General features: G+C 43.0%; 1 protein-coding gene across 1 annotated transcript in view; it reads right to left on the bottom strand.

Moving 5' to 3' along the window:
• LOC117775416 (gamma-aminobutyric acid receptor subunit alpha-5-like) overlaps positions 1–12158 on the bottom strand; it is a 31742-nt gene that overhangs the window by 4448 nt on the left and 15136 nt on the right. The window contains exons 7-9 of the mRNA XM_034608532.1: positions 11049–11269; positions 6558–6640; positions 2776–2919 (exon numbers count right to left, since the gene is read on the bottom strand). Of these exons, the coding sequence (XP_034464423.1) occupies positions 2776–2919; positions 6558–6640; positions 11049–11269 (448 nt within the window). The remainder of the gene's footprint in view (positions 1–2775; positions 2920–6557; positions 6641–11048; positions 11270–12158) is intronic.

The following is a 12158-nucleotide window of genomic DNA, read 5'->3' as shown; positions in this document are numbered from 1 at the left end:
CTTCAATTAAAAGACCTAAATATATAGTTGTGTTGCAGGGACATGCAAAAACCAACTGTTGTTGGTAAAGGGAAACAATCGATTTCAAGCACTTAAATATAACTTCAAACTGCATTGTGTTCTTCTGGCATAAAAAATGTTGTGTGTGCAAGAGAGTCAAAGACGTACAGGAAGTAAATTAACCTACTGGACCCGATGTGACCCCTCCCCCCCCCCCCGAGCTGAAACTCATCAGAAATCTCCACCACTGATTTGGACGTTTTCCAGACAGAAGCTTTGAGCTGCATGAGTGATGATTTGCTGCCTTTAGTGCATCAGTTTAATGGAATTCTGAGATAATGTTCAGCAGTTTTTGGGAACAGTCCGAGCTCCAGATGGAAGTTTGAGGAGTTGGGGCAAACTCATTCCGAGTAAACGCACAGACGCACGGAATGAGTGGATACGAAATTACCTCGTAATGGGATAAAACCTGGAAACAAAGTAAATGATGGATTTCTGTAAAGTAAAACATGAAAACAATGAGAAAGAAAAACTGAAATGGTTAAATTATTCTGCTTTTTAGCCGTTGAAGCATCATCCATCCAACCGTCCGTTATCTAAAGGCCGGAGAACCCAGAGAAAAGCTACGCAGACACGAGGAGGACATGCAAACTAGACACAAACACCAGGGATTCGAACCAACAACCTCTTCGCTGTGAGGCGCCGCTGCTGCTCTAGATATTTTCAATGGAACTGGACCAAAAGGACATAGAACGATGCTTTAGCCAAAGAATAGTAAATGGAAAATATGTATTTATGTTTAAAATAAAAAACCTCCCAAAGGGAAGTTTTCATCAAAGTGTAGTTTAAACGAATTTCACTTAAAAGAACTAAATAAATAATATATATTATACAAGTTAATTGCAAGGGAAGCTGCACAAAATCCTGATTTGTGTTTAACATTAAAAAATTATTCATAATCAAATGCGTCTTTCCGTCAGTGTTTTATCACCTGACTGCAAACTAGTGAACAACCCAGCTCGGCAGCCGTCACCGAACGTCAACCAAACGAACCCAGTCACCCTCAGCTTCCACCACCGTGTCAGCCAGCCCAGCTTGTTTTTTCTGTTGTGGTGCATGAATAAAAAATAAAATAAATAAATAAATAAAATAAAAAACGTTGGGGAGGGGGGGAAATCCACACTTTTAATAATGATTCTGCTCGAAACTGGAGCGAAGTGTAATACAGTTCCGTTTTACATAAGAGTATTAAGCAGATGCCTTTCAACGCCCCCACCCCCACTGCCCCCCCATCCCCCTCACCCCACGTGTCAAAGCAGCGCTGTCCAATTCCAACACACACACATTTCTTCTTCCATCTTTGTAAAGACCCTCCATTACATTTAAAGTTTGAATTTTTATACTCTGATTTATTTTATTTCTCTACTAGAACCCTGTAAAATGAACCTGCGTCTTTATTTCACGCTCGCCCTTAAACCTAACCCTCAACCCAGACTCCACTTTTCAACCGCCATCGTGACGACACTTGTCCTCGTGAAAGACAAATGTACACGAGCACAGATCCACAAACACCGAGACACACACGGGGACAGCCGACCAACCAATCCCTCGCTGATCTGTGATGTCATCTTCTTATGCAAAGGCTGATGGGTGGTTGGATGGAGGATTAACCCGAGGTCTCAGGTCCCTCGCTGGCTCAGTGTGTGTGTGTGTGTGTGTGTGTGTGTGTGTGTGAGAGCGCGTGCACGTGGGCTCATGCAGGGATAAGTGTTGTTTGACAGGGCTGTCCGGGCCTGTAGACAGCTGGTTGTGTGAGGGATAGGCTACTCTCCTCCACTCGCCTCCACTCATTGACTCTGATCTCCTGATAATGTTTCCCACATTTACTCCCGGCCTCGCACGCCCATCTCTCCACACAGAGTTGATCTTTTCTAATCTAGAATTAGTTACATCACGTTATTTGGTATTACACTTTATCGTGCGCCTGGCGTAAAGTATGAAATGTCTCGTCTGGAAGAAAAGTGAAGAATAGGAGGGGGTTTAGTGAAAGACCTGGTGGGTCTGGATCTTTCTGCTTGAGGTTTCGTTGTACTGCAGCTGAGTCAGCCTTTTCTAAATGAACAGGAATCTGTTGTGACTCTATCTTTAACCTGCAAAGCCGTTACTTCCTGAAGGGAGGCGATCTGAAAACCTTGTCAGGGAGATGACGGTGGGACCATAACACTAAATCTGTGTGCTGCAGGAAATACGATCCTTGTACTGTCGTAGTTATTCTTGATATTTGTGTGAATCAAATTTCTAAAAACTTTCTGATGACAACAAAACCCATAAAAGGTTCAAAACTAACAGTACTGCTTGTAGTCTTTCAGTACTTTCTACTTCAGAAGTTACTAAGACATGAGAACATAGAGTAAAGTATCATAGTGCATTCCTTAGAAACTCATTTTCTCTGCTACAGTTTATGTTATATATATATATATTTATGATGTACAGAAGCTTTCTGTTTTTGTTCACCAGCATCACATTTTTGAGATGATCAAAAGCTCCATCCTTTGGGATTAACATGAACTATTGTGCTATTATCTTTACTTTAATTCCTGCTCTTATTGCAGCACTACTATAACTATGACTTCATTACTGTTAGTTCTCTTTAAATACTACGACACAGCATTAGAGCCACTTGTGAGGGATGATATCAAATTCCTCTTTTGGCTCATCAGCTCCACATTATCCAGAAGAATCATGAATCAGTTCTAGACCAGTCTTTGCACACACCTCTGCTCGTGTGTATGTCCTCTGTGCCGGCAGTCTGCCCAATCAGGTGGTACTGGTTGAGTCTGGAGCCGTCCTCTGCCACCACCACAGACTTTGCCGCTCCCTCAGTCCAAGTGTAGACCACCTCTGACACTGGATAGGCATCTGAGAGGCACAGGGGGAGGGATTAGTTGAAATTAAATTGTGCATTTAGACTTTAACATGTTCATTTTTAATTCAAAATGCATATGAAGCATTGCAACAACTATTTTCTTTCCCCCCCAGAGAAGATTAGAAACACATCAGAGGCCATTTCAACCCGTCGTCCATCATTTCCTGTGCAGCTGTCGACGTGCTGCTGTGTGTTTGTGAGGTTGTGGTGATGCACTAGTTTATCTCGTAGTTTTTGATTACACCTCAGGCTTCAAGCCAAAAACCAGATTTTTGCTCGCATGTCTGTGTTTGTGTGGCGGATGTTTGAGTGTGTTTTGGTTGAAACCACACTTGTGGGTCAGAGGTGATCTCCACTGTCAGCAGCAGGAGCCAGACCCAGTCAGATTAACTGTAATGTGTTGCATCACACTTGTGATGAAAATCTGTGCACACACTCTGCGGCCTGTCCTGCTTTCTCATATATTCATGTAGAATCCTGCACAAACATCGATCTCTCATCTTAGGGATGAAATATTGGGACATGGAAAACTGTGCATGGAGAGATGGTTCATAGCTACTGGTTTTAAATCTGGACTGGCATGATTTTGTCTTTCCAGTCTCTTCATCTGCCTTTTATTGGTTCAGGTGACACATCAGTTTGATGAATTAACTCTGTTTCCGTTTTTCCATAGTTTTCTTTCTGTTGAGCACTTTTTAACTTTGTTAAGAAAAGTGCTATATAAATACAGTTAACTATATTTATATATATATTATTATGAAAAGTGTATTTGCATGTGTGTTCCAGGACTGATCTCACTTTACTGACAGGCCTATTTAAAAAATATGGCCATATATGTACTTAAAACATCAATGTATAAAACACAGGAGAAACCAAACTCGCTTTAAAGATATTTAAATATTTGCTCCTTCTTTTGCTGACTGATCACAGAGCAGCTCTTGCAGTGCTTCTGGTCAGCAGATCACATCCTGACTTGAGTGTTTCCACTCTGGCTGCTCACTTGGCAGCTGATACTGCTGCGCAATATACGTAGTGTTTAAATTCGGCCACTGTCAGGCCAAAGGCCAGGGCCTTAATTGGAGGGTAGTTTGGGATAAGGGATTATTGGTGAATTTCATTATGCACAGGAGCTTTGACTTTGGCAGGCGAGAGGCTGCACCTGTGCCAACTTTTCCACAGTTCCCACTAATGCTCTGCAGCTCCCGCCCGCCGCCTGTATGAGGCTGCAAGTCGGCCAAAGTCGTCGCTTACTATCCGGCCGTGCGTCGCTCTCTGAATGGAGCTGCATGATAATCTGCAGTGTATCAGCTCACTTTCACAGGGTTGGCTCCTGCTCAGATCAATAAAGTGAAAACTATACTATAAACAAAACTAATGTAGGGGCCATTTTCAGTGTCTTCCCGAAAGCTGAATGACATTTATCTTCTGTTGCTGGTCTCCCACCAGTGTCGGGCAACTGCGTCTATTTAATTAAACACGATTTGATTGGCTGGTGCCTCCGTTGCTGCGTGACCTCTGCCAATCAAATCACGTAAATGCCAAAGAGGAGGCGGAGGCAGCTGGCTAACCCGGCGTGTGTTGAGCTGGTTGTGGATATTAAAAAAGTGGAATTTGGGGAAATCCAGCAGATGTTAGGCTGTCGTTAGAATGAAAATTAAGATTGACTGATAACCATCTGGTGCCTCAGACATTAATATCTTTGAATATGAAAAGGCTCCGAGAACGTAGTGAACATGAGGTGATTCCCTGCATATGTCCAGTGGGATCTTTGAGGGGTTGAAGGACAGCTACTGTTCAGGGGACTGTGTTTTGTTCCCCGTGCACCATCATCTGTCACACCCGCCTCGCCTGGAACCAAAAGCTTGTGCACGTCACAGATCTGTCAATAACTGTAATCGTGCATTGTTTTCGGGGGAGACAGACATTTTCTTTTGCAGCTGTTCTTCTGTCTGCGTGAGTCGTATCTCCGACCTGTGTCCTTTTGCTGATGCACGTTGTGTTTCATTGTCGAAGTACTCATGGGTTTTCTCTCTGACTGTACATCACAGAGTTATTCAGCCTCTGCGTCTGACGCACCAGCAATTATTTGGTGCATCAACACTTAGTCACTTCACCTTGTGGTTCAGCTACTTTGTGTCTGTTTCAAGTATAAGAATATAAAATGTAATTACTGCTGAGGCTGATTGAGATTAGCTTAAATGTGCCCACATGTTTAAATCAATTCAAATATGAGTTCATCTTATATAATTTTAGATATAAATAAGTTCTATAGAATCGTACACTATGGGCTGTAAATCAAAGTTTTAATAATTGTTCAATTAGATAAGGAAACTGGATTTATTGGCTTTAGCTTGAAAACATTCAGCCTATTTTTGTCAATGTCACCATTTCTGCTTCACTGGGACTTGATGATCAGATCTGGACACTGGAAAAGAGACAGATTTGGTGGGAGACACGTTTCATATCCTTTCCAGTATAGTGAAGGAAGGTCTAGCCCTGCGGCAGAGGCGCCGTATGTAAAGCTGCAGCCTAGCGTGAGTGTCCCTGAGGATAACGGTCCAATCAGGAGGTGGTGGGGTCAGACCGAAAGGTCAGCAAGTGTCAGCGCTTCAGGAAAAAACTGCAGCAAATGAAAACAAAGATCCCCCCCCCCCCACACACACACACACACACACACACACACACACACACACACACACACACACACACACACACACACACACCGGGATTCAGGACCTTGTTCAAATACAGTGTTGCCATCAACACATTATTCCCATTATACACTTACACCTCTCACCTGCTGGGCATTGCACCGAGGTGATTAGATCAGCATTTGCCATGGGAAGGCCCAGCAGCTCCTTACAACATAATTGGATTGTAGTCAAATGTGCTTCTCTTGCATAGTAAATGCTGCTGGAGCGCATCTCGCTGAAATCTGGGGATAAGAGCCTCATCCTTTTAGCCCAAGAGGCTCCCGAGGTGTGGCTTTTGGCCAGATCTGTCTTTAAATACCCCCAGGGACACTCGGGCTTCTATACAGGTCCTCGCTGGTAGGACACACAGTCAAGCCATCCTGTTAAGAAGGCATTGGGGAAAACCCTTCCGATCACTGGCCTAATTAAGTGTTGAGGGACACACAGTAATCTTCTCTTCTCTTCTCTCTCTCCTGCTTGCTACGTTTGTAATGGTTGTTCCAAGGGAAGACCATAAAGTCAACCATAATATACATATTAATTTTGTCCAGGAACTGTCATCGTACTCTTGTGTCTTCTTGAACTCATACTTTAGGTTTGTGGACTTTATTTAATACTGGATGTGCTTGAATTTGGTTATTGAATGAGACTGTGAGACTTTTTAAAAAAGCAATAAGACATATTCCCTCTTCTGAAACAGAAAACAGTTGTTTCAGTAGAACTTGCACAGTCTTAAAAGTTGCAAATCATGAATTAGATGCAAACACAGCGATCCACACAATAATCCACCGTCTGCCAAAGAAGCAATGCATTAATTAAACGTTCTTGCTGTTTTTGTTCTCTAAATCCAGATTTCACTGCGTTGCACAGTGAAGGATAATAGCTGGGATTAGTATATTTTAAAGGACAAAGTACATTTAAAAATAGATTTTACTTACAGCTGCCAAACTTGAGAGGGCAGGCGTGTGCGTCCATGGGGAAATCCTCCAGCTGCATGGGGCATTCTGCTGATATGGTCAGTCTAAGACAAAACAACGCAACACAGCCATTAACCATCATTTTGAATTGTCTGTCTTTGTCTGTTCAGCATTTAAACATGTATTTATCAGTTAGACCTCTGATTCAGGGCTCGGTACAATCACAGGAACGGCTATAATTGCAGACTCGCTGAAATTACAGAGGAGCAAACGCAATTAGAGGGAAGGTTGTGACTTGACTGTATTTACAATAATAACTATTAAACAGCCCTGTAGGAAAAAAGAACACAACGCAGAAGAGAGCGGTGGAATCTGAGGTAAAGTTAGATTATCATTTTCTAAACTGAGTTAATACTTTTCAATCAATAACAGCATCAGCAAGTAGAACTATAAATGAATTGGGTTGCAACAACTTTCTGTAATTGACGACTTTATTAATGGAAAACGAATCGTTTACAAAAGCTGAATTCTAGATAAACTAAAGTACTTTGTTAAGAAAGATGTTTGGGTTGCCAGGTTGTGGAAAATCCTTCTCCAGCATTGCTTGATAATCCAGGAGACTTCTCCAATAGATTATTTAAGTCGACTGATTTCAAACCATTCTTAACTTACATGTATGGTGTTACTTGATATGTATGAATAAACATAAGCATAAGTTTCCTAAGTTTCCTAATTTCTACTGAGCCATTTACAAAAGCTAACCTGTGATTATAAATGCAAACAAATCCCAGTTTGTTCAGTGCAGATGTAAATGTTTGTACGTGCCATTGATCTATATTTCCCCCCCAAAATAGTAAAATGGTTCAGTTTCATGAATAAAAGTCTGTCAGCACCACTTTATTCCATTCCAGTGACAACACTACCACCTGGTGGCCACATGGTTACTGCGTCTCTCCATAGAAGAGGTGGAAACTTCAGTGTTTTTCTCAATGAACCTCACAAGTCCTTTTTGAATCTGTTCTCCCCACTCGGCATCTTTTTCATTTCATTTCCTGTCAGTCATGTAATCGTTTCAGCCTCCATCACGTCTCCTCTCAGCTCAGAACCATCATATTAATCAACACAGGCGTATTCTGGATCAACTCCCACTGGGGATTCTTCCTCCTCCCATGGTGATAAATATTAATACAGATGTGGATTCACTGAACTGAACAGTAAATTAAATGGTGTGGAAACCAGTGCATCAAAACATATATTTCTTTGACAGATTTCTTGTGCTTTGGCTTTTTTTTCTGCTTCAACCACCCACATTAGTTCCAGGAGTAAAACGGTAAATTATAATCTTCACGACAACTGTGTCGCCAAGATGCAGCAAAAATCCTCTGGGGACAAGTTTTTCCTTTTTATGCTCCCAGACCTCCTGCACCTACAGTATCAGTACGAGGTTTCTCACAATTACATCAGGCAGGCGAACCAAGCAGAGCGAAGCGGGAGCCTATAGACACGACTGTTTTCTGGGCTCGGCTTGCTTTCCACATCGGTGCAGGATTATTCATTTGTGTTATTGTGTGGAAAACAGCGGAATGATTGTGCACGGAGGAAAGGAAGAAAGGTCTTGAATGAGAACGTGGCCGTTGAAGCATCTTGTAATTATTCACGTGGCCTTGTCCCAACAGGACAAATAGTTTCTGCAGCCCCGTTATCATCAGAATATTTGTGTCCCATTGTTGTTGGGGTAAAGCAGCAGATTAGAATAACTCCCATGATTCTGTGGGACCACAGCCAGTATGGACTGAGTGGAAATCCTTTACACCACCAGGGTGAGACCAGCTTACGGGCAGTCGCACCAATGGGAAATCTAAAAGTTTCCCATTTCCCTGACCTTGCAGAAAAGTCGAGGACTCGGACGACACGATGGAACCGAAAGGGCTGAGTCTTGAGTCTGGGAGCTTTGTGCTGTATCAACCACTGAGTCTCCTCCAACTAACAAGCACCTGTTTGTTTTTAATTCCCCAACATGCATGAGAGGCGTCAGGATCGTATAGTTTATCCAAGATGAGGAATAAAAGTGAGCTAAACGCAAAATATGAGGTTAAAGAAAGAACTGTCCTGATATGTGTAAATCCAAGTAGGAATATACATGTACTTCAACACACACGCAGATGAAAACCTCACCTCCTCTACACGTTGTGATACAAGTTGTATCGTATCAGATGTTTTATTGAGCCCTGCAGCTCCGGCTTTAATAACTCATAGTTCCATGTTCCAGTGTCTGAAGCTCACCAGTGTGGAGGCTCGACCAGGAACATGAACGAACAACCCAACTGTGCCTAATGATAATGGCGTTGTAATGCGCTCGCTCTCTGGTAACATAGATGTTCACAGCAGCTGATAAAGCCGTGCATGTGGCAGCCTATCAGGTATGTGGCTGTAATGGCCCGGCATCAACCCTGTGTGCATTAAGAATGCATGGTGCCCTGATAAATTATCCATGGAGACAAATGCCTAGAAATTTGCTCCGTGAAACCGAGCTCTCCTCTGCGGAGGAAATGCTTTTCAAACGTGCCGGCGACACAATCACACTCAGTCAGGGGAGAGAAGCGAGGGAGGGACGTTCACTGACAGCTGTGTGTGTGTGTGTGTGTGTGTGTGTGTGTGTGTGTGTGTGTGTGTGTGTGTGTGTGTGTGTGTGTGTGTGTGTGTGTGTGTGTGTGTGTGATATTTGTAATCAACACTGACATGTTTGGTACATGCATTTTCAGAATGTGTTGAGTGTGTGTTGAGAGTGTAAACCTCTGTAATGTCAGCGTGGATCCCATGGGCCTGTGAACATATGCTGCTTTAACTGCGTGTGTGTGTGTTAACCTATTGTTTCATTAGAGCACTACTAGTGTTGTAGTGTGTTTTGGGTTTTGTAATTCAATGAGAGTAAAAGTTATGAGAATAAAGACAAACACTTATTTTGAATATAGTATTTTTCACGTGGCCTTAAATCACGACTTTATCTTTGTACTGTGACGTCTCTATTCTGATGATATTGTGATTTTAAGTGGAATTTATTTTAGTCGTAGAGTAGATGGACGAATACAAAACAAGGAATGACTGACAATGCGGAGCAAATGGGCCTAAAGAGAAACCAGTGCTGCAACCTGCAAGTGCCCAGATGGCCTGTGTGTGTGTGTGTGTGTGTGTGTGTGTGTGTGTGTGTGTGTGTGTGTGTGTGTGTGTGTGTGTGTGTGTGTGTGTGTGTGTGTGTGTGTGTGTGTGTGTGTGTGCTGCCTGTGGTTAAGCTCTGCTGGTAATGACAGACACGGGACTGTAACAATCAGACGATTAAAGGCAACCTACTGCTGCTTCATTTCTAATGTGGCAGCCATTTTTAACTTCCCTCTCTGTCGCTCTCTCACACGCACACACACACACACACACACACACACACACACACAATCATACATGCGCGTCTTCCCTTTCAGATACAAGCACACGTCTGCAAAGATTTCCATAAAACTCCACATATGTAAATGAACACACACACGTCCACGCAATCCCTCCCTCGTTAAGCCTCGAGGTCAGAGGTCAGCGTCACTACAACTGATTAACATGCTTGACACCCGCAGTGTGTGTGTGTGTGTTTTGTGCGTGCGACAAAGAGGTGACTATAAATACGCGCGTCTTTGGATATGTATATATGTCAGGGTGGATAATCTGCCCTGCACCGTGCATTATTCTCCCTGTGGGTGGGCCTGCTATCAGATGGAGTGCTCTCATCCGTGATACAGTCACTCTTAAGTCCTGCAGGCTACAGTAACTCCTGAGGATAAGCACAGAATTATTCTAATTCTCTGCTGCAAAGGTCACACCGAGTCCTGGCGCTCGCACTCGCAGTAATAAACCAAAAAAAATACATTTAATTGGAATACAAATTTGTATTTTTCTGTCTTTCTGTGCTCATTTCTTGATTTTCTTCCATATAAACGAGCATTTTTCTTTAAATAACCAGTTATCGCCACCTGTAGTTGTTTCTTCATCTATTTCCTTTTTGATTTACTGCCAAAAAACTACAGTTCACAATTAGGCAGTTTTTTTTCTGCAGTAATTCTTAAAAACATGCATTTACATGTGTCTTAGCATTTGTTAGAACACAGTCATGAAATATTAGAAGAAGACATAGAACAGAAGAAGAATTTGAAAATAGATACTTGCTGTATTTACCCTCTTTTTACTGTAAAGATGGGATAAAATCAAATCGCCACCAGATGTCACCATTTCTCTGCGTTTTGACTCACAGGCTGTTGCTGTATTTGATCCAAGCTGTGTTGTTTTATCAGCCTTTCCGCCTGTTTTCTTAATTTTGACGAAATCTGTCGCCCCCGTCCCTTCTCCACCTTCTATTAAAAGTTGTAGGACACGCGCACAGAAGCCGTCCTCACTTAACTCTGAGGGTTCTGCATATGAGCAGCCTTGGAGAACTGAGGCTTGTGTAATGAGAAGCAAACCACTTGATGATCTGACCTCATGGTGTAGAGCAAAGTGCCGTCGTCCCTCAGCCTCAGCAGCTTGTTGGGGGTGGTCATGTTGTGGGCGATGGACTTCTTGCCGTTCAGGAAGAAGGTGTCCGGGGTCCAGATGTTGCTGGCGAGCAGGTTGTTCAGCGGCAGCCGCTCCATGGGCCCCTTGAAGCACAGGCGCTCGTCCTTCCAGCTCTGACGGAAGAAGACGTCGATGGTGTATTCCTGCCGCAAACACAGATTGAGGTGTTAGAGAACCTTCTGCACATTTTACCACAAGAACAGTAACTTTTCTTGTTATGTGACGCCAGTAAACTTTACACCTCTGTCATCTTCACCAATCTCACTGCCCTGTGATCATTCTTCTGGCAGGGAAGCGTTTTTCAAGAGATGGCTGTCAATTTAAAGTGCTGAGCTTCAGATCATCGCTCCCTCTGGTGATTATTTACCCAAAATAAGCATGTAAAGTCACACAGGGTCGCGGTTTGTGTTTCTCGACTTGTTTTTCTGTCTCAGATTCATACGATTGCCTCCAAATTCTTTACTGAGTGCAGCTTTAAAGGCTTATTTAGGGTTACGGTGCATCGAGGATCTAATTTAACTTCTTTACAGTCGGCAGTGCGCTCGCTGCTACAGTAAATTCTCCTGTATGCTTCCGTAAGTCCACTAAGAAAGAAAAATAAATACAACGCTCCGTCCCGCAGAGTAATGACGCTGTTAGCAGTGTGACACTCACACTTTTATGGACCTCAGAGCCATTCCAGTCTCTTGCCACATTTCATTAATCAACCCCACTCCTCTTGTCGATACCTTCTTTCCAGTCAATTATTGGAAAGTAGCAGGTTTGATCACCGTGAGGGAAGCGGCAGCGGTGTAATAGAAGAATTAATGAAAGAGGAGCGTTAATGCTCTTCGCCAACCAAGAGGAACCTTATAGTTCATAAGAGAATGAGTCATTCGGAACAAGTTGGAATTGTCCAGCCACTTTGGATTAGATCCTAGAGGAGAAGCTGAAGTCGTCCGCGTTAGGTTTCATTTAAAAGTTTAGGGAAAAGGGGAAATTTTCAAAGACAGAGCAAAGGACGTGAGTGAAGGTCCTGGTAACAGTTGGGGC

Source organism: Hippoglossus hippoglossus, chromosome 2, assembly GCF_009819705.1.
Source record: "Hippoglossus hippoglossus isolate fHipHip1 chromosome 2, fHipHip1.pri, whole genome shotgun sequence".
NCBI lineage: Eukaryota > Metazoa > Chordata > Actinopteri > Pleuronectiformes > Pleuronectidae > Hippoglossus > Hippoglossus hippoglossus.
The sequence above is the reverse complement of the archived record's forward strand: the minus strand, read 5'-3'. Positions and strand labels throughout refer to the sequence as shown.